At 40.7% G+C, this 22,491-nt stretch overlaps 1 protein-coding gene across 1 annotated transcript in view; it reads right to left on the minus strand.

Moving 5' to 3' along the window:
• The window catches only part of LOC126248091 (ATP-binding cassette sub-family G member 5), a 157,958-nt gene that overhangs the window by 12,306 nt on the left and 123,161 nt on the right, over nucleotides 1-22,491 (minus strand). The window contains exons 9-10 of the mRNA XM_049948757.1: nucleotides 2,063-2,201; nucleotides 546-728 (exon numbers count right to left, since the gene is read on the minus strand). Coding sequence (XP_049804714.1) covers nucleotides 546-728; nucleotides 2,063-2,201 — 322 coding nt within the window. The remainder of the gene's footprint in view (nucleotides 1-545; nucleotides 729-2,062; nucleotides 2,202-22,491) is intronic.

Genomic DNA, 22,491 nt, shown 5'->3' on the forward strand with positions numbered 1-22,491 from the left:
GATTGGCATGGAGACTGAATTCAAGTGGTGAAATTTCCAGCAGTCAGACAGTAGGAGGTCCCTCTACTTCAGCTCCTATGCTCAACAAAATGCCTCGACTAAACCAGGGGAAGGTGGTCACTTAATTGTGTCACTAGTATTATTATGATACAGAGAGGGACAAAATTCTGTCACTGATGACTGGAATGGAGGAAAAAATTAGCTTTGCTTCCTGTACAGCAAACACTTGCTTCTGTAGCAAAAGTAGATAAGGCATAAATGAGAATTAAAAATTCAGTGTTCAGTGGGTAGAAAATTATGTAGGGAAGCAGTCTCTAGAAAGACTGTCAAGTTCCATTTGTGTTCACTGTGTGCCCTAAGGTGACCTTATTCATAAGCTATACGATATGGTCCAGCAACAGCTGAGCTAAAATAACCAACACCCTTTTTATAGTGTGTGCGCTCATTGTTCACTGCAATTATATTGTATGTCATACAGTTGTTGTTACACATGGGTGAGTACAATATGAGTGACAACTTTTTTGCTCCACTGTATTTGCACATACCTCAAAATGCCACTCCCAAGTATCAGATATACTGTTGATATATAAAGACTGCAGACAGCAGCTCTAAAAGAACTGCATACAGTCATCAGAATTGCTATAGTTTGCTGTTCAGCCAGTAAGTAACAAGCCCACAAAATGCCACCAAACAGAAGCCACTCGGACAAAGCCTTTATACCAATCAATCTGTAAGGAAACAGAGAGAATATTTCTCTCATTTAAATTGTTAAATGGTATACACTTCATAAATATAGACAGGGAGCACAAGAGAACAACAGACGTATTTAATGTTAAGAGTTGTTATGATCAAATAAGGAAAACATCAATAAATGATTAAACAGAAAAGTATTGCATTATACTTTCATATAAATTTTTAATTAAGATGACTATTTTACACATTATTGAATTAAATCACATCTTAACAATATAAAATACAAATAATGTAATTTGCAAAAGCCTCTGCAAACAGATTTTCACGCCCAGTTCTTGAGTACAGCTTGACATAAAGATAATGAAATTAATAAACTTGATTATATGAGCGAGTTCTTATAGAACTGCGTACATTCAATTCATGGTACTGTAACAGGTGTGAGTAAAATAAAGAGAGGAAGTAGTTGAAGTATAAAGGACAAAATGTGTTGTGTTATACTTGAGGATATTTTCGGCAGCCTGAAAATGGTTTCCAAGTTCTGTACAACTGAACCTAAAAAATAATCACCTAAATAAAAATATGAGTGCACATATAAGTAGGTCACAACAACAATTCATGAGCTGTTACATGCAGGTGCCAAAAGCTGTAAGAAAATAACACGTTCATGGCGATTCTTTTTAATGAACTCTTGTGTGTTATTCTCGAAGAAACTGCCTGTAAATACTCATAAATAAAACTGCTGTGTGAAGTACATCGTTCATGAATGTGGTTTACTTTTATGTAAAAGTTCATATTATGTTCAACAGTGACCACTTATAAATGTCCCTCATGATTTCAATACCTTTCTCTGCCTGTTGTTGTTTTGTCTTATTATTAACTATTAAGCTGCTGTAATCTACAAATAGAAGAATCTGTTAAGTTACTGAAACATATTGTAAGGGCACTGGTTGTAATTTGCTCAACTGAAGAAAACTTGCCTCAAATTAGTTTGTAGTCAGTAAGTGTTTCCCGACCATATTACTTTATGTGAAGTCTGTCAACTCTTTGGAAATTTTTTTACTGTTATGACAGAAATGGGTCATTACCTGTACCTTAACCTCACAGTAGTCACAGCTTATTTAACAGAACTCTAAAAGGAACATTAGTGAAAGCATTGTCTGGTAACTCAATAGCAAAATACAGCAAAACATAAGAATCACTCATTACTAAAAGCCCACATTAATATTAGAACCTCAGCTAACACTTATGGTGTATTTTTCATTTTTTTTTCAACAAATGAAATTATTACACACTCCTTTGTACCCACCTTCTGCAAAGACAAAGTTACATAAAATACAAAAATTTTGTTAATATCGTATTATATACTTACTCAAATGAAATTCTTGACGCCGCTGCAACAGAAACTGCTGAAAATGGCAGTGAATACAGGAGATAGCACAAAAGAAAAAGTGGTCCACTATACAACCCCTCTTGGGCTTCTTGATAGTATCGAGTTCGATGAGGTGGAACTAAAAAAGAAAATATCTGCATTTAGTAAGACTGAAACATTCTGTTAAAATACAATCAGAACAAGAAAAAAAGTGGGATTTATAGGCCAGGCAACTGTTGCTCACTGATCACTTGCAATACATGACTGAAACAGCAACTGTGAAAGTATACTAAAATCTTATGTCAAAAAATGTAGGTAGAGGGGCAAAATACGAATAAAATTATAAATCTCATACAACATTAGTCTCATTCTCACCAAAAAGAATGGCATTCAGTTAGTAAACCAAAAGTTCTCACAATATACAACAAATAATAGCCTGGCAGTAAAATGTAATTTCTTTTTTAACTCTAAAGAAGAACGCTGTACAAAAGTTCAGCATAAGTTTCAATCTTGTATATGTCCCTGCTGACTGCTCAACACCTACAAACAAGCAAATAGAACTATGCAATACTTTACTATGTAATCATCCTTGGTATTTATGTTACATAAATGGAAATCATTTGTGCTTGCCTTTTTAAATCACTTACTATACTTTCATGTCATTTTCTCTACATCTACATCTATGTGATTACTCTGCTATTCAGAATAAAGTGCCTGGCAGAGGGTTCAATGAACCACCTTCAAGCTGTCTCTCTATCGTTCCACTCTCAAACGGCATGCGGGAAAAATGAGCACTTAAATTTTTCTGTGCGAGCCCCGATTTCTCTTATTTTATCGTGATGGTCATTTCTCCCTATGTAGGTGGGTGCCAACAGAATGTTTTCGCAATCGGAGGAGAAAAGAGGTGATTGAAATTTCATGAGAAGATCCCGTCACAATGAAAAACACCTTTGTTTTAATGATTGCTGCTCCAATACACGCATCATGTCTGTGACACTATCTCCCCTATTTCGTGATAATACAAAATGAGCTGCCCTTATTTGTACTTTTTCAATGTCATCCGTCAGTCCCACCTGATGCAGATCCCACACCACACAGCAATACTCCAGAATAGGGTGAACAAGTGTGGTGTAAGCAGTCTCTTTAGTAGACCTGTTGCACCTTCTAAGTGTTCTGCCAATGAATCACAGTCTTTGGTTAGCTCTACCCACAATATTATCTATGTGATCATTCCAATTTAGGTTATTTGTAATTGTAATCCCTAAGTATTTAGCTGAATTTACAGCCTTCAGATTTGTGTGGCTTATCGCATAATCGAAATTTAGCCGATTTCTTTTAGTACTCATGTGAATAACTTCACACTTTTCCTTATTAAGGGTCAATTACCACTTTTCACATCATACAGATATCTTATCTAAATCATTTTGCAAGTCATTTTGATCATCTGATGACTTTACAAGATGGTAAATGACAGCATCATCTACAAACAATCTAAGATGGCTACTCAGATTGTCTCCTATGTCGTTAACATAGATCAGGAACAATAGAGGGCCTATAACACTTCCTTGGGGAACGCTGGATATTACTTCTGTTTTACTTGATGACTTTCCATCTATTACTACAAACTGTGACCTTTCTGACAGGAAATCACAAATCCAGTCACACAACTGAGGCGATACTCTGTAGGCATGCAGTTTGGTTAGAAGACTGCTTGTGAGGAACGGTGTCTAAAGCCTTCTGGAAATCTAAAAATAGGGATTCAATTTGACATCCCTTGTCGACAGCACTTATTACTTCATGAGTATAAAGAGCTAGTTGTGTTTCACAAGAACGATATTTTCTGAAACAGTGCTGACTATGTATCAATAAATCGTTTTCTTTGAGGTACTTCATAATTTTAGAATACAGTATATCTTCCAAAACCCTACTGCAAATCGATGTTAGTGATATAGGCCTGTAATTCAGTGGATTACTCCTACTTCCCTTTTTGGGTATTGGTGTGACTTGAGCAATTTTCCAGTATTTAGGCACGAATCTTTCTGTGAGTGAGTGGCTGTATATAATTGCTAAATATGGAGCTATTTTATCAGCATACTTTGAAAGGAACCATCTGACTGGTATACAATCTGGACCGGAGGCCTTGCTTTTATTAAGTGGTTTAAGCTGCTTCGTTACACTGAGGATATCTACTTCTATGTTTCTCATCTTGGCAGTTTTTCTTGACTGGAATTCAGGAATATTTACTTCGTCGTCTTTGGTGAAGGATTTTCGGAAAACCGTGTTTAATAACTCTGGTTTAGTGGCACTGTCATCAGTGACTTCACCGTTGTTATCGCGCAGTGGAGCTATTGATTGCATCTTGCCACTGGTGTGCTTTATTTATGACCAGAATCTCTTTGGGTTTTCTGCCAGATTTTGAGGCAGAATTTTGTTGAGGAAATTATTAAAAGCATCTCGCATTGTAGTACATGCCATATTTCAAACTTCTGTAAAACTTGCATTCTTTTAAATTTGGCATGCTTTTTTGTTGCTTCTGCAACAATGATCTGACCCATTTTGTGTGCCATGGGGAATCAGTACCATCACTTATTAATTTATGTGGTATATATCTCTCAATCGCTGTCGATACTATCTCTTTGAAAACATTCCACAACTTTTCTACACTTACATGATCAGATTGAAAGGAGTGAAGACTGTCTCTTAAAAAGGCATTAAAAACATTTTTATCAGCTTTTTTAAATAGATATACTTTGCGTTTCTTTTTGAAGGTTGCAGGTGTTATGGTATTCAGCCTAGCAGCAACTGCCTTGTGGTCGTTAATCACTGTATTTGTCACAATACTCGCTATTTGTCCAGGATTATTTGTTGCTAATAGGTCAAGTATGCTTTCGCAACCATTTTTGCTTTGAGTGGGCTCATGAACTAACAGTTCAAAATAATTTTCTGAGAAAGCATTCAGCACAATTTCGGATGGCGTTTTTGCCTGCCGCCAGCTTTAAACGTATAATTTTTTCCAGTATATCGAGGGTAGATTGAAGTCACCACCGACTATAATTGTATGAGTGGGGTACTTATTTGAAATGAGAGTCAAGTTTTCTTTGAACTATTCAGCAACTATATCTTCTGAGTCGGAGGGTTGGTAAAAGGATCCAATTAATACTTTAGTCCAATTGTCAGGTATAACCTCCACCCATACTATTTCACACGAACTATCTACTTCAATTTCGCTACAAGGCAAACTACCTCTGACAGCAATAAATACTCCACCACCAACTGTATTTAATCTATCCTTTCTGAACACCATTAGATCATTTGAAAAAATTTTGACTGAACTTATTTCTGGCTTTAGCCAGCTCTCTGTACTTACAACAATTTGAGCTTCAGTGTTTTCTATTAGGGCTTGGAGCTCTGGTTCTTTCCCAACACAGCTATGACAATTCACAACTACAATACCAATCGTTTCTACAACTACTTTACTGTGTTTTACCTGCCCACTTTTAGATGGGCGTCCCTTCTGTGGTTCCCGGAGACCATCTAACCTAAAAAACTGCCCAGTCCCTTCCACACAGCCCCCGCTACCTGTGTAGCCACCTCCTGTGTGTAGTGGACTCCTGACCTATTAAGCGGAAACCGGAAACCCACCACCCGATGGCGCAAGTCAAGGAATCTGCAGCCTACACAGTCACAGAACCACCTGAGCCTCTGATTCAGACCCTCCACTCGGCTCTGCACCAAAGGACCACAGTCGATTCTATCGACGATGCTGCAGCTGGTGAGCTCCACCTTAATCTCAGAAGCAAGACTGGCAGTCTTTACCATTTCCACTAGCCACCCGAAACCAGACAGAATCTGCTCCAATCCAAAGCGACACAAGTCATTGGTACTGATGTGAGCCACCACCTGCAGTTGGCTGCACCCTCTACTCTTCATGGCATCCAGAAGCACCCTTTCCACATGCAGAATGACTCCCCCCCGGAATGCACACTGAGTGCACACTGGCTTCCTTCCCCTCCTTGGTAGCCATGTTCCTAAGGGGCCCCGTTACGCGCCTAACATTGGAGCTCCCAACTACCAGCAAACCCGCCCTCTGTGAATGCCCACTCTCAAAGTTTTTCGCTGCCTGCCAGACTTTGGAATGATCTCCCACTCGACCACGGGTGAGGGGTCAACCTCAGTGCAGGCAGAACCCATGGCAGCCACAGCAGTGGACCGATTGGAGGACATGTGGGACGTGCTCTACGTCCCTTGCATCCCCGCGTTCAATCCCCCACAGTGACACCCCTTGGCAGCAGCCTCAAGCTGTGTGACGGAAGCCAAAGCAGCCTGGAGCTGCGAGCGAAGGGTCGCCAACTGAGCTCGCATCTGTACACGACAATCACAGTTCCTATCCATTACTGCAGTCGCTCCTGTTTGAAGCTCATAAAAATATGCAACAAACGAACGGTGTACTCATCTTATTAGCAGCGGGAAATCGAAGTGCTCTCTCACTGACGGTCTAACCGACACTGAGCTGTTCTAACCAAACAAACAAAAGCCTGTACAATATGAGGGTTGATAGCAACGGCGGTACTGTACACTACACTGTTATTGAAATAAAAGGTTGTGCCTAGTAAGCACTCAAACACGCAATAAATTACAAAAATAAACTAGTACCTACACAGATAACTGAAAATAAGTTGTTCCTGTTTGAAGCTCGTAAAAATATGTAACAAGCGAACGTTGTACTCGCCTTATTAGTAGTAGGAACTAGTACTGCTCTCTCACTGACGGTCTAACCATTTTTCTGTTCAACCGATATTTGACTATGATGCCACCTTATGGCAATTTATTAGTATCACAGTCAGCTGTCACAAGGCTGCCTGCAACTTGTGACTGTAATGTACAGTACAGTTGTTAGTGGGTGCGATATGTTGTATCTGTACATCATGTTTTATTTTAGGATGTATTAATTGTATTATGATATTCCATATTAACCAGATTGGGTATTTTCTTGCATTGTATTGCTACTTCTAAGTTTCTTCTTTCTTTATTTAGATCTGAAGATGACTATGACAAAGACATTTAATAGGGAATAATACACACATTGTGATCCACACAAATTCTGTGTGTAAGTGTTAAGAATGATTGCCAATCTCTATAAGCCTCTCCTATCCAATGTAGTGGATAAGCTGTGTTTTTTAAAGTTTAAAGCTGGTCCATTTGTGCAAAACCTGCCAATAATTTTACGAAAACATTATTTACCATTTTCCTTGTTGGTGCTCTTTGCTCAGTTTCACGATAATGCTTGTATCATCAGATCCTTCATACAGAACAACAACAGAGTTGGCCCATGATCGAACCATATGGAAGAAGCCTTACTATTTCTCCCCATGCAGATGATCCCTATTTGTATTAATCAAAAATCCTATGGCAACTTTGTGCATTATGTTTCCTTAACAGAAGCTAAATTAGATCATGTGTTGAACCATGTAACCCATAACAAACTGATTATCTTATATACCTTTGTATTAAAGGAGAACACTCCCCGAAAAGCAGAAGCACTAAATCATCGATAGGCTCACACAAAAAGACAACTTGATAGCTATCAGAGTAATCCTTTCTCAAGCTAGAATATTCTCTCTCTCTCTCTCTCTCTCTCTCTCTCTCTCTCTCTCTCTCTCTCTCCCTCTCCCCCCCCCCTCCCCTTTGCAAATATGCAATACACATGTGTAGAGGGTCCGGAGGGAGAATGAGGGACTGGGGGCGGGTGTGGGGGTGGGGAGGGTGGCTAGCAGCTCAGAGGAAAGCAGCCAGTTTGCCAGCTAGAAATGCGGGTGGGAGGTGTCGCAGGTATATGGGTTAGGCATGTGATTGTTTTGTTTTATGGTGCAAAAACAATGAGGGCCATATGCATCCACATCAGAACTGTATAACACAAAGACAAAAAAAAGGAGTTAAAAGCAACTACATGTTAAGCACAGCTGATGGTAGGAAAGACAGCTAAAAACAGGTACTTGGAGAAAGGTACATAAAATACACCATAGAGAAACAGAGGTTCTGAACTACAGATTAAATGTCCTTCACCATATCGCTACAACAGATAAAAAGTAAAATGCCCGTGCGTCATTCGCTAAAATGGCCAATAAGTCATTTGGTAAAAACAAATTGGAACATAAGTGGTTCAAAAAAGGCATTCTGTCACAAAATGGTGAACCACCAAAGATTGAGGGCAATGAGCACAAAGTGGTGGGGGAGTGCCACTTAAAAAAATGGCAATGGCTAAAAAGACAGTGCCCAATACACAACCTAGCTAAAATGATCTCCTCAGGGTGAGAGGGCCGGAGGACGTCGTCCAAGCCACTGGGAGAGCTTTAATTTCACAGAGCTTGTTCCCATGATGGGAGGAGCAATGGTGATGTCACAGTGACATCACTTGCTGACAGATGGCAACACAGAGACCATCGGAGGGAATGGAAGAACTAGTGGGCCGAGGTAACAGGACTGCAGCCTTGGCAGCAGCATCAGCAGCCTTATTTCCCGTCAGACTGATATTAGCTGGAACCCACTGAAACATCACAGAGGTGCCATCAAGAGTGAGCAAGTGATAGCTTTCCTGGACCTGTTGTACTAAGGGATGGACGGTATACAGCACACAGAGGCTCTGAAGGGCACTGTGAGAGTCAGAGCAGATGATCGAATTGAAAAGTCTGTGTCTCCGGATGTACTGTGTGGCCTGATCCAGAGGAAGCACTCTGCTGTAAACACTGAGCAGTGTTTCGAAAGCCAATACTGAAAAATGTCGGGGTCAATGACGAAGGTACACCTGACACCACAGTCAGTCTGAGAGCCATCAGTGTACATAAAGGTACTATCGCGAAGTTCCGCTTGAAGGTTGTGAAACTTATGGCAAAACAGCAAGGCTGGAGTAGTGGCTTTAGGGAGCAAATGAAGGCCAATATGAACACAGGCCACCACGCGAAGCTAAGGTGATGAACAGTTCACACCCATTGGGAAAGTGGCAGGTAGTGTGAAGTTAACCTGATGGAGAAAGAGCTGAAAGTGAACTCCAGGAGGTAACAGAAGAGGGACGTGCCCCATATTGGTGATCAAAGGAATCATCGAAGAAGTAGGCCATGCACGGCAGACAAATGGCATGCATATCTGCTGAGGAGTGAGTAATGGCGGTATGACAGTGGTAGTTCAGCAGCTTCTGCAAACAGACTCTCAACCAGGCTAGTGTAGAAGGAGCCAGTGGCCAAATGGATGCCGTGATGGTGGAGTGTATTGAGATGATGTAAGATGGAGAGATGTGCAGAAGCATAAACAAAACATCCATAGCTGAGTTTCAAAAGTACAAGGGACTGGTAAAAAAGGAGTAGGGTGTTCTGATCCGCTCCCCAGAAAGTACCGCTGAGGACACATAGGACATTGAGGAACCATGTTCAGTGGGCAGCCAGTTAATACATGTGGGAGGACCAAGACAGTTTCCTATCGAACATGAGCCTTAGTAATTTTGTAATTTCAACGAACAGAGTAGTAACAGGCCAATGCGTAAAGACAGTGGAAGAAACCACTTGCGCCACCCCAAATTCATACAAACGGTTGTGTCAATGGAAAAGCGAAAGCCATTGCCAATGCTCTATTAGTAAAGACGAGTGAGAAGTTACTGAAGATACCAGTCAATGAGACAAGTCTGCGGAGAACTGCAATATATGGCAAAATTGTCAATAAAAATGGAGTCTGAGTTGCCTGGAGGGAAATAAGCTATAATAGGGTTAGTGGCGACAGCAAAGAGGACAACACTCAGGACGGAACCATGAGGCACACTGTTTTCCTGGATAAAGGTGTCTGACAAGGCAGAACCCTCACAGACCTTGAAAACTCTGTCTTTTAAAATTTCTGAGGGAAATGGGGCATGCTGCCTTGAAAGCCCCACATGTAGAGGGGACAAAGGATACCAATCCTCCAGTAGTGTCGTAGGCTTTCTCCAGATCGAAAAACACGGTCACAGTCTGCTATTTCTGCAGAAAACCATTCCTGCCATGGGTTGACAAGGTGACAAGATGGTCAACTGCAGTATGGCGCACACTAAATCCACACGGTGCAGTGGTCAGTAAATTGCAAGACTCTAGCCACCATACCAGCCAGGAATGAATCATACGTTCCATCACCTTGCAAACACAGCTGGTGAGAGAAATGGGGCGGTAGCTAGAAAGAAGGTGTTTTTCCTTACCAGACTTAGGTATGGGTACGGCAGTGGTTCCACACCATAGTCTGGGAAATGAACCCTCTGCCCATATGCGACTGTACGTATTAAGTAGAAAGTGCTTGCCTGCAAGAGAAAGGTTCTCCAACATCTGAATGTGAACATTGTCCAGACCTGGGGCAGAGGATCAGGATGAAGTGAGAGTACGATAGAGCTCCCTCACAGTAAAGGAGTCATTATAGCACTCACGATTCTGAGAAGGGCCACCTCATTTCTGATGGAGGAAGGCAGCATGATAGTGGGAGGAGCTCAAAATCTCTGCAAAATTGTGACCCAAGGTGTTCGAGATAGCAACAGGGTCCACTATGGCATCGTCTGCTACAGTCAGGAGAGAGCTGTCAGAGGTTGGCCTACGCAACAGAGGAGGGAGCGGAAAATTGTTAAAAGAACTAGTAAATGAAATCCAGCTAGCATTTTTTCTATACTGAAGAATGCGATGACACTGTGCACATAACAGTTTGTAACGAATGTAGTTTAGCATTATAGGATGATGGTTAAAAACACAGAGAGAACGTTTCCCCTCGCAAACTGCGTCCACCAAGGGACCGGGACACCGTGTGGTAAAGAGGAAGCGAGAGGAGCGGATTTTTCCGCAGCAGTAAGGATAACGTTTGTAAGATACTCTACCTGGTCATCACAACTGTGGAAATGTGATTTGTTGAAGGTTGCCAGGGAGAAGTAAAGGCTCCAGTCAGCCTTAGAAAGCTGTCATTTGGGTATGCACATAGGTGGGGTAGGAGTCAGCAAACAGATAGTACATGGTAAATGGTCGCTCGAGTACGTGTCAGGGAGAATGGACCACTCGAGACGATGGGCAAGGTGGGCAGTGCAGAAGGCATGCCCCTTCCAACTGGAGGCCCCCTCCAGAAGGTGGCGCACCTGCCTTAGGTGACTGTTCACACCTCAGGTCACGCCTCCCGGACATCTGACAGACAGACCAATTGGCAATTTGGGAAGGTAGCAGCCCAGGCAATCACCCCTCCCTGGGCCTGGCCTGTACCAGGGGGTATGCGCGAAACCTACCTGTCAACCTAGGGCTGGGAATCCTGCATTACCCAGTCACCTGTTATGTGTCACACGCGTGGGCTGGTCATCAGAAGTGCACAGGGAGGAAGAAGAAAAAAGAGGAACCTCATATGCCCCAGAAGGATAGGAGAAGGGGTTACGAAGACAGAAGAAATGGAAAAAAAAAAAAAAAAAAAAAAACAGTGGAGGGACTGTTCTGATATTGGCTAATGAAAATGCAGAACACATTTCCAAGAACATCTCAGACATGTTCCCCAAGGGAGGGGAAAAAGAATAGTAAGAGGATAGACATGCACCACAGAAGGGAAACTGTGCTGCAAAGGCTGGAGTCCGATGGTAGCCAAGCACGAACTCACCAAAGAGCAGTGAGCCCACTGGGGAGCTAGGCGTGTGATGCACTGTTGTCAGAGCCAATAGGGAGTGGTACAGGCTGGAGGTGACATGGACACATGAATTGGGAGGGAGTGGCAGGACAGAGGAAGGGGAAGCTGTTCGGTGAAGGGTGTGGGGACAGTGGGTTACTGGAGATTGAGGCCAGGATGATTACGGGAGTGGAGGGTGTTAAGGTTAATTCCCAACTGTGTAGAACAGAGAAGCTGGTGGTGGAGGGAAAGATCCAGATGGCCTGGGCTGTGAAGCAGCCACTGAACTAGCACATTGTGCTCAACGTCATGTTGTGCCACTGGGTGGTCAACTTTGTTCTGCGCAACAGTTTGCCATTGGACACTCATCCTGGTGGACAGTTGGTTTGTAGTCATACCAACATAAAAATCTGTGCAGTATTTGCAGAAGAGTTGGTATATGACATGGCTGCTTTCATAGGTGGCCCGGCCCCTGATGGGATAGGATAAGCCTGTGACAGGACTGGAGTAGGTGGTGCTGGGTGGGTGGACTGGGCAGTCTCGCACCTTGGTCTACCACAAGGATATGATCCCTGTAGCAAGAGGTTGGGAGTGGGAGTGGCACAGGGATGGACTAGCGTATTGTGTATGTTGGATGGATGATGGAACAGGCTTATGCTAATGCAATACAAACCAGTGCTGATATTCTCCCAGTAGACGTAGAAACCATTGTAAACAAAAGTTTTCAACAATTCCATATTTAAATCATTGCGTTGAAGAATTGAAAGAGTTTTTTGAAACAGAATACAAACAGGTGCTTGGTAGTGTTAAAAACAGATGGCTTTCCTTGGAACTGGCTGTTAATGGGATTACTGACACTTATGTGGGACTAAAACCTTATTTTTTTGTCTCAAGAAAAATGTCCTACCGTCTTAAAAGCATTCTTCAATGATCCTCAATCACTTTTGTGGCCCTATTTTATTCAGAGTTAATTGAAAATGTTTTCTTCAACAATAAAAACTACTGAGGCAGCAGATATGCAACAAAGTTTTGGAGTTAGACATATTGGTATGGAAAGTGAAATTGAGGAAGGAGGAAAACTTTCACATTACGAAAACTTGGTTTTTGATAAGTACATTGCAAGAAGATGGCTAGCTGCAATATTCTGATTTCTTGGACATTTCAAGCTTATTTTAAGAGACTTTAATTGACTGTACTGAAAAACTGGCTCATCCACTTCACGTGTTGAAACCATTTAACTGGATTCAGCTCTAATATTCTTTCCTTTGGAAGATGGTTCAGTAAAGTCTTAAAACTTTAGCAGAGTTTGATGAAAATATTCTGAAATATGTGAAGATGAATTTTTGAAGAAGTGAAGCATATTAAAAGTGCATGTGAAGTGAAAACCCATGAATTAAGATCTGTGAAATGTGTTTCTGAAAAATGGTCTATCATTTGTAACAACCCTGCATTAAAAGATACCTGCAGCAAAAATTTGCAGCTCATTACTGCATTTGTCTAAGTCTAGTTGACACTACTGCTGCTGCAGAAAGTGTGTTATATACCGCAAATGCTTTACGGACTGATGGAAAGAATAGGTTCAGTGTGGAAACTTAGGAAATAATTATAACTAAGACCCATTTTCATGATACTTCTGTTTGAAAACATCAATCTCCTCAATGACATACATTAAGTAAATAGCCCATGTAGGTTGTAACCATTGTCTACTTCTGATCAAGACCTCATCATAATGAAACGATATTTTGCGCTTGCATGTGACAATGTATTTGCTGTATTTTTTTTTTTTTTATTGCTAGTTGTAACGAAAAGGTACAATGATCTATTTAGTTGTGGCATAAACAAAGTATTTTAACACAAATAAATTATATAGGCATAGTATTAACAAAAGTTGCCACAAAATGTTGTTCATTTCAACTTCTAATTTGTGTCCCATATTTGGATTTTGTAAATCTAGTCACCTAGTATACTGGAGTATGAGAACCAGGAAAGAAGAGATGACAGCAGGATTCAGTCCATCCTGCCAAGACTAATTTATATTATAATGGTAAATTATAATAAATTAAATTGTATGTAGATGTGCCAATTACTGAAAATGATGGTGGAATTGAGTGTGCAAAGAGGAAAATCCTGTGGCAGTATAGGGAGGAAAGTCTAACAGAGTGCTCCTGACAACTTAAGACACTAAAAAATGTACCATGATATATACTGATCTACTGTAGAGGAAGCACCAACCTATTGTCAGATGAAGAAACTGTGGTATCACCTAAATTAACAAATGTTTTATTGAGGCATTAGTGCACATGGTAATATACACATTACTGTTTTTGGCTTGTTGTTGTCATCACACCATGTGGTGGTAATGCACTACTGGTCACAGCATGAGACATGAAAGTACGAACATAGCTACATAACTACAGAACAACAGTGCTGTAACACAATCTGCAGAGCTGTTTGTGTATGATGATATTGTGAACAGAGAAGTTGCAACACCAGAAAATTTTAGAAAAATGCAGTAAGATCTGCAATATGATGAACATGTTGTGCAAGAACTTGCAATTGATACTCAAACTCTAGGTAGGTAGAAATTTAACACATAGGTACTCCCAACTAATACACACATCAAGAAAAGTTTTGCATCACCCCGGTTCCCAGAACTCCTTAAGATAGACTCTGACTGGGCATTGTATCACAGACACTGACCCTTTGACTGATCAGAGATGTCACTAAACCTGCCCAAAGATGTAAACAACCATGCATGAGCAGCACCTATTAGAGAGAGGGGGTCCGACAGCCAATCAGTTCCAGTCATTCCACCAGGAAGGAGTTACACAGATGGTCAATACTGTGGTTTGATCATGTCCACATTGTTACTTAGTGCCAGGAAGGGCTCTTAACAAGGGAAGTGTCCACATGTGTCGGAGTGAACCAAAGCGATGTTGTTTGGACATGGAGGAGATACAGAGACACGGGAACTGTCGATGACATACCTCGCTTAGGCCACCCGAGAGCTACTACTGCAGTGGATGTACACTACCTACGAATTAAGGCTCGGAGAAACCCTGAAAGCAACACCACCATGTTAAATAATGCATTTTGTGCAGCCACAGGACGTCGTGTTATGACTCAAACTGTGCGCAACAGGTTGCATGATGGACAACTTCACTCCCGACATCCGTGGCGAGATCCATCTTTGCAACCACGACAACATGCAGCACGGTACAGATGGGCCCAACAACATGCAGAATGGACCGCTCAGGATTTGCATCACGTTCTCTTCACTTATGAGTATCGCATATGCCTTCAACCAGACAATCACCTTAGACACACTGTCCAGCAAGTGGAGCAAGGTGGATGTTCCCCGCTGTTTTGGGGTCGCATTATGTGGGGCCAATGTACACCGCTGGTGGTCATGGAAGGTGCCGTAATGGCTGTAATACGTGAATGCCATCCTATGACTGATAGTGCAACCATATTGGCAGCATATTGTCAAGGCATTCGTCTTCATGGACAACAATTCACAACCCCATGGTCCACATCCTGTGAATGACTTCCTTCAGGATAACAACATCGCTCGACTAGAGTGGCCAGCATGTTCTTCAGAGACAAACGCTATTGAACGTGCCTGGGATAGATTGAAAAGGGCTGTTTATGGACAATTTGACCCACCAACCACTCTGAGGCATCTACGCCGAATCACCATAGAGGAGTGGGACAATCTGAACCAACGGTACCTTGATGAACTTGTGGATAGTATGCCACAATGAATACAGGCATGCATCTATGCAAGAGGACATGCTACTGGGTTATTAGAGGTACTGGTGTGTACAGCAATCTGGACCACCAACTCTGACGGTTTCACTGTATGGTGGTACAACATGCAATGTGTGGTTTTCATGAGCAATAAAAAGGGCGGAAATGATGTTTATGTTGATCTCTATTCCAATTGTCTGTACAGGTTCCGGAACTCTCTGAACCTAGGTGATGCAAAACTCTTTTTGATGTGTGTATGTAACCACTGGCCGGCACCACTGGTGTCACCAGTGACACAGCAGTTCGTGAACTAGTTCACTGTCGCACTTAGCAGTGAATGTGATATTGTTCCTCAGTGTACTACTTTTACTGATTATAAATAATTACACCTTTTACCTCTGGTAGACTTTAAAACAACTACCATTCTAATTAGTCAAGCTGGAAATGTATAATAGCATGGTTAATGACAGAATGGAATGAGAAGAAACCCTAGTAACTAGTAGAATGGGATGTACCCCTCTGCCATGCACTTCACAGTGGTTTCCAGAGTATAGACGTAGAATGAGGCTAATCAAATTAGCAGTATGTTGAACAGCAAGCTTTGCCATCTCACACAGTTACACATTTTTATTGCTTATAATTATTACCAGAGCAATATGAAAGTCATTATGTAATGTTACTTTAAATGTTATTTGCAAAAGTATACTCTTAACCTAACAATTTACTCTGCCATTTAGGAGATAGAAATCTGAGACTTCTTTTGAAAATTGCAGTAATTGAGTCATGATCTACTATTTCTTTTGCAGCCAGTTGACAGTTTCTTGTTTGACCTCCAAAATAATTGTCACTGTTCTTGCCTTTGGAGATAAACTGAGATGCCAAAAGTCATGGGATGCATCCTAATGCAGTGTTAGACCACCACCTGCCAGGTTTAGTGCAGCAACTCGACATGGCATGAATCAGGAAGTCCTTGGATGTCCTCTGCAGAAATATTGAGCCATGCTACCTCCATAGCCATCCATAATTGCGAAAGTGTTGCCAGTGCAGGATTTTGTGCCCGGACTGACCTCTTGATTATGTCCCGTCAGTGTTCAATGGCTAGCCAGACCATTCACTCAAATTGTCCTGAATGTTCTTCAAACCAACTACAAACAACTGTGGCCTGGTAACATGGCGCATTGTCATTCATAAAAATTCCACGATTGATTGGGATCATGAAGTCCATAAATGGCTGAAAATGGTCTCCAGGTAACTGAATGTAACTATTTCCAGTCAATGATCAGTTCAGTTGGGCCAGAGGATCCAATCCATTCCATGTAAACACAGCCCACACCATTAGGGAGCCACCATCGGCTTGCACAGTGCCTTTGTGACAACTTGGGTCCAGGGCTTCAGAGGGTCTGCACACACTTTAACCATACTCTTACCTACTGAAATCACAACTAATCTAACCAGGCCATGATTTTCCAGTCATCTTGGGTCCAACCAATAGGATGAGCCCAGGAGAGGTGCTGTAGGCAATATCATGCTGTTAGCAAAGGAACTCTTGTTGGTTGTCTGCTGCCACAGCCCATTAACACCCAATTTTGCTGCACTGTCCTAATGGATACATTTGTTGCCATAACTACCATTCCATGTTCAAAGCCTGTTAATTCCCACCATGTGGCCATAATCATGTCTGAAACCTTTTCACATGAATCACCTAAGAAGAAATGACAGCTCTAACATGGCACTGCCCTTTTATACCCTACGTATGTGATACTCCCGCCATCTGCATATGTGCATATCACTTTCCTGTGACTTTTGTCACCATGGTGTAATTAATCCTAACAGTTAATTCAATGAGCTGAAAGCCACCTGTTCACTGGGACACATTGAACAATTAAATACAATATTTAGAAGCAAGCTGTCTTCACTTCCAACTTCGGCATTATTAAAAGATGAATTACTGGTTAAACTGGATTCTAGTTTGCTGTATAACTGACTGACTGCATTTTTCATAATAGCATTAGTTCCTCATAAAGTGTACAATTATTTGATGATACACTCCCCTCCATAATGAAACCACCCATTCCTTGATGCCTGAGGGTGTGTCCTATCAACCAATCTCTTCTTTAAATCAAGTTGTGCCATAAATTATTTTTTTTCTTTGTGTGATTCAGTGTGCCTCTTTAATTATTCTATCTATTCATCTAATATTCACCATTCTTCTGTAACACATTTCAAATGCTTCTACTCTTTCCTTATATAAACTGATTATCATCCATGTTCCACTTCTATACAAGGCTACTCTCCATACAAACAGCTCCAGAAAATACTTCCTAACACTTAATTTATCTTGTATGTCAGCAATTATTCTTTTCTTAGGAATGCTTTTTTTGATAGGTCCAGTGTGCATTTTATATCCTGAGTGCATTTCTGGCCACCACAGGGGTAAAAACTATATAGGGAGAGCACGAATACAGTACACAGGTTCAAATGGATATACGTAGTTTATGTATCCAGAGCGAAACATACTGACTGCTAAATTGGACCAAGATCAGGCGCAGCTCGTAATTAAATGCTCTGAGGTGGAGGCACCCCACAATATATATTTAAATTCATTTTTCAATAATGGATTATCTGGACACATTTCGAATCTTCCCCATTAAATTTAAATAGTGACAGTCAGTGTGTTTGGAACTGCTGATAACGACTGATGTTTTTTAAAGGTAAGTAGCTAGGCTGCACCTTGAAATGGCAGTTAAGGTCTATGTAGCAGAGGCTTTGGAACATCGCTTCTACAGATTACAGCTCTTATGAGCCTTCTAAAGGCACAGTTCCTTCAGCCTAGCTGTCCTATGTCATGTCTGTCACAAGCAGAACATGGGAGACACAATATTGGAGTTCATACTAAACAGTTGAAGCCCATCTTGGGCAGTTTTTATGTTATAACTTACATCCTATGGACAGACGCTCTTTCAAAGCATGAGCACATTAAGGACCTCTCAAAAACATGTCATTATTGGTACAATTTGTCACATAAAAATGATGAGAATCATCATATTGGTGGTAAATGATTTTTTGTATTTCACTGTTTACAAACAACAACTTGAGAGTTGTAAAAGTATGCCATTTCAAGGCAATGGTGCATTGAAGATGCATTAAAAACACACAGTTCTCGGTTGATTTATTATAATTAAATATCATTTAATGATATATTGGCAATTAGAGGGAGGTATAACGCAAGACACGTAAGCACAGAAGTTTACGATAGTGTAGCGGATGTAGATGTGAACTTACAGTGTCAAAGTTTGTGGATTAAGTTCCGCTTTCTCCAATTTATTTTTATTCACCTTTCCATTTCCTAAGAGATTCTGGGACTTTCTTATTACTTTTATTAAAGTATGTTATATAATATTAGATGTTATGTACATATAAGAGTGCTCTCTCTCTCTCTCTCTCTCTCTCTCTCTCTCTCTCTCTCTCTTGCAAGATTGTTTTCTACATCACTGCCTTTATTCAATAGTAATTCAGTATTTATTTATATATTCATTCATCCAAACACAATCACAGCACAAGAACTGTGACATCATCAGGGAAACAGTTTTGTTGAACAAAGTCATAAATGTCGTGGATTGGACCCACACAAGACATAAAACCTCTCCAATTTACAACTGAATACATGAAAAACATTAAGTATGCAGCAAAGCTTACATACATAGCATTAAAGATTTATTCAAAATGTGTCTTTTTAGTATGATTTGTTGTGACAAAGTGCCAGGAAATGTGATGTTTGTGGACAAATATGCAACCTAAGATCTTATCTTAACTTTTGGCTAGAGTGTCATATTGCAGCCCCTGAAATCTTGGTTGTAGTGACAGACTGATGTGTAGCATAGGCTCAAGGTCTAGGTTAGTTCCAATAGGTAAATTTCACAGTCTTCCCCTGTATGGAAACCACAACTGGGCCTGACCAAAATTAATCAGAGAATTAATTTTTCACAGTTTGTAGTCTTTGTCCATTTCACGACAATTCCACAACATTCAAAGTAAAAAAAAAAATAAGGTGCTCCTTACGAGACTCACCAGAAATGCAACACTATTCCTTTTTTTATGGTGCTACAGTTACTCAGGACAGAATATAGCCACCTATCTCTACCTTCAATGGTGTTGTAACACAGCAATTCTGCCCTTACGTGAAACGCTGTGACAAAACAGCCTGTATGTCATTCTCAACTGTCTTATGTTTAGTACACTTCTGTAAGACATGACATGGGCATAGACCTTAAAATGAATAGTAGTTTCCTGAAGTCCTCATTTTATTTATCTGTAACTAATGTGGCTGAATCCAGAATAGAATTAGTATTTTCATAAAACACAATCTTAACATCTAGTGTTTTATAGGCCATTCCACTGACAATCCAGGTTTAACTAGAAACACAGCACTTTCTGCACCGAAACCATTACTACTTTGAGACTTGTTGCTAGTAACTATGCTCAGTCTGTCACCGTATCTCCCACAGACTGACAGCCCTGGCTGACAGTTTCACGCAGGAAGCCAGAATACACCCCCCTGAATCAAAATAAACAAATTTATCATACTGTGCATAAAATAGGGGCAGATCCATTACTGTTTGATGCACAACAGTCAGTCAATCACTTGAAACACAATCACAACTGTAAAATAACCAGGAGTATGGATCTGGATTCTGGACCACATAATAATAGTCATAGCAAAGCCAGAGGTCAGACAGATTTGTTGGAAGAATCCTCAGAAGATGTAACTCACCTATGAAAAAGATAGTTTAGCAAACACTCAGCTGAGTTGATTTTTAAGTATTGCTCAGTAGGATTAGTAGAGGGGATAGATAATACCCAAAATGATCTGCAAGTTTCACCATGTTCATTTACTGACAAGGGAACCTCCCCATCGCACCCCCCTCAGATTTAGTTATAAGTTGGCACAGCGGACAGGCCTTGAAAAACTGAACACAGATCAATCGAGAAAACAGGAAGAAGTTGTGTGGAACTATGAAAAAAATAAGCAAAATATACAAACTGAGTAGTCCATGCATAAGATATGCAACATCAAGAATAATGTGAACTCAGGAGCGCCGTGGTCCTGTGGTAAGCGTGAGCAGCTGCGGAACGAGATGTCCTTGGTTCAAGCCTTCCCTCGAGTGAAAAGTTGATTTTTTTTATTTTCAGACAATTATTATCTGTCCGTCCGATGCGAGGTAACTGCGCCGTAGTATGGGGACACTACACCTAAACAAACATCGAAACACACGACGTCAGTCGACTACAGCGCACGGAAGAGAGAGTATTCCTGCTAACGAGACTCCCTGGCTGGCAGTTGACTGTTCGCTACTTTGGACGAGAGTGCATTTAATACGTGAGATGTATTCCGTGGGTAATATGAATCCAGCAAATATAGCTCGCGACTTCCGAACTGTAAGGAATCAGAAAGTTCCTTAAGGGATCGAACGATTGTCGAACATTTGTATGATTATTTCCTACATTTGTTGATAAACAGTACTTGTGGTGATGACTGTCTGAAAATAAAAAATTAAGCTTTTCACTCGAGGGAAGACAACCAAAGTCCTCTCGTTCCGCAGCTGCTCACGCTAACTATGGGACCACGGCGCTCCTCAGCTCACACTATCCTTGATGTTGCCTATCTTACGCATGGACTACTCAGTTTTTATATTTTGCTTATTTTTTTCATAGTTCCACACAACTTCTTCCCGTTTTCTCGATTGATCTGTGTTCAGTTTTTCAAGGTCTATCCACTGTGCCAACTTATAACTAAATCTGAGGGGGGGTGCGATGGGGAGGTTCCCTTGTGAGTGCAAGAGCATCATAGAGATGCTTGCCCAACAGCAGTGGCAGGTATCATAAGAGAGGATCACACACATTCAAGCTCACACACAAGCATACCAATAATCATTATTCCTGCACTTCATCTGTGAATAGACCATGAAATGTGGTAACAAAGCACACGAAGTATTATTTTACTTCAAGTACAATTAGTCACACACCATGAAGTGTTGTGTAGAATGTAAATGAAAATGTAGACACAAACAGCTGAAGCAGCTGTACCTGTTTGTCTCAGTGTCTTGAAATGTGTTTAAGTGACGTTTTGTAGTATATGATATCTTGCTTTTCAATTAATCACATTTTAATGATAAGTATAATACTGTCATGTCATAAGATGTCTATAGTCAACTGAAACTGATAATTTTTATATTACTTGTGTGATCATCATAAAATAACATTTTTATCTTGCAGAGCACTTATGAAGCAATCCACACTGATTTCAAGCTGTTAGTGTGATTCAAAAAGTTATGTTTTGAGACCAGTAGTGGTGGTGGTGTATTCTCCTGAATCTACATGAATATCAACAGTGAATCAAACAATGGAAAATCCAGGATTGAATGTAACAATACCAGAGAAGGAAAGTTGCTACTCACCATATAGTGGAGATGCCGAGTCACGATAGGCACATCAAAAAGATTCACAAAAGGCCTTAATGGCTGAAAGCTATAATTGTGTGAATCTTTTTGTTGCGCCTATCACGACTCAGTATCTCTGCTATATGGTGAGTAGCAACTTTCCTGGTCTGGAATTGTCAACAGTGAATCAGTCTTTTAGTTATACAAATGAAAAACCATGTGATATGGACATGGAGTGTGGAACTAAAATTGAACAGAAATTAAATTATCAAAATATATTTTGCAAATAAGAAAGAGCACAAAAAATGAAAACTTGAGAAAGTTCAAAGAATATCACGTGATATATTATTTTCTCCCAGGCGAGTTATTCTGTCATGTACTGGAATGCAGGTAACTATAATAATGGTGCAGTACAACCTGTGGTACTTTTCATCTGCCATTTTTCTTACAACTATAGCTGCTTCAGGTTTTGTCATTAATATTAAATTACAACAGTTATTGACACTTTTCTAAGAACACTTGCAGGAATCCTGGTTGACACATTCTCGAAAACAATTTTTTAGGTGCAATACTTCTGGCTGTAAACATCCTTTACACAGACATACAGAT

This window comes from Schistocerca nitens, chromosome 3 (genome assembly GCF_023898315.1).
Source record: "Schistocerca nitens isolate TAMUIC-IGC-003100 chromosome 3, iqSchNite1.1, whole genome shotgun sequence".
Lineage (NCBI taxonomy): Eukaryota > Metazoa > Arthropoda > Insecta > Orthoptera > Acrididae > Schistocerca > Schistocerca nitens.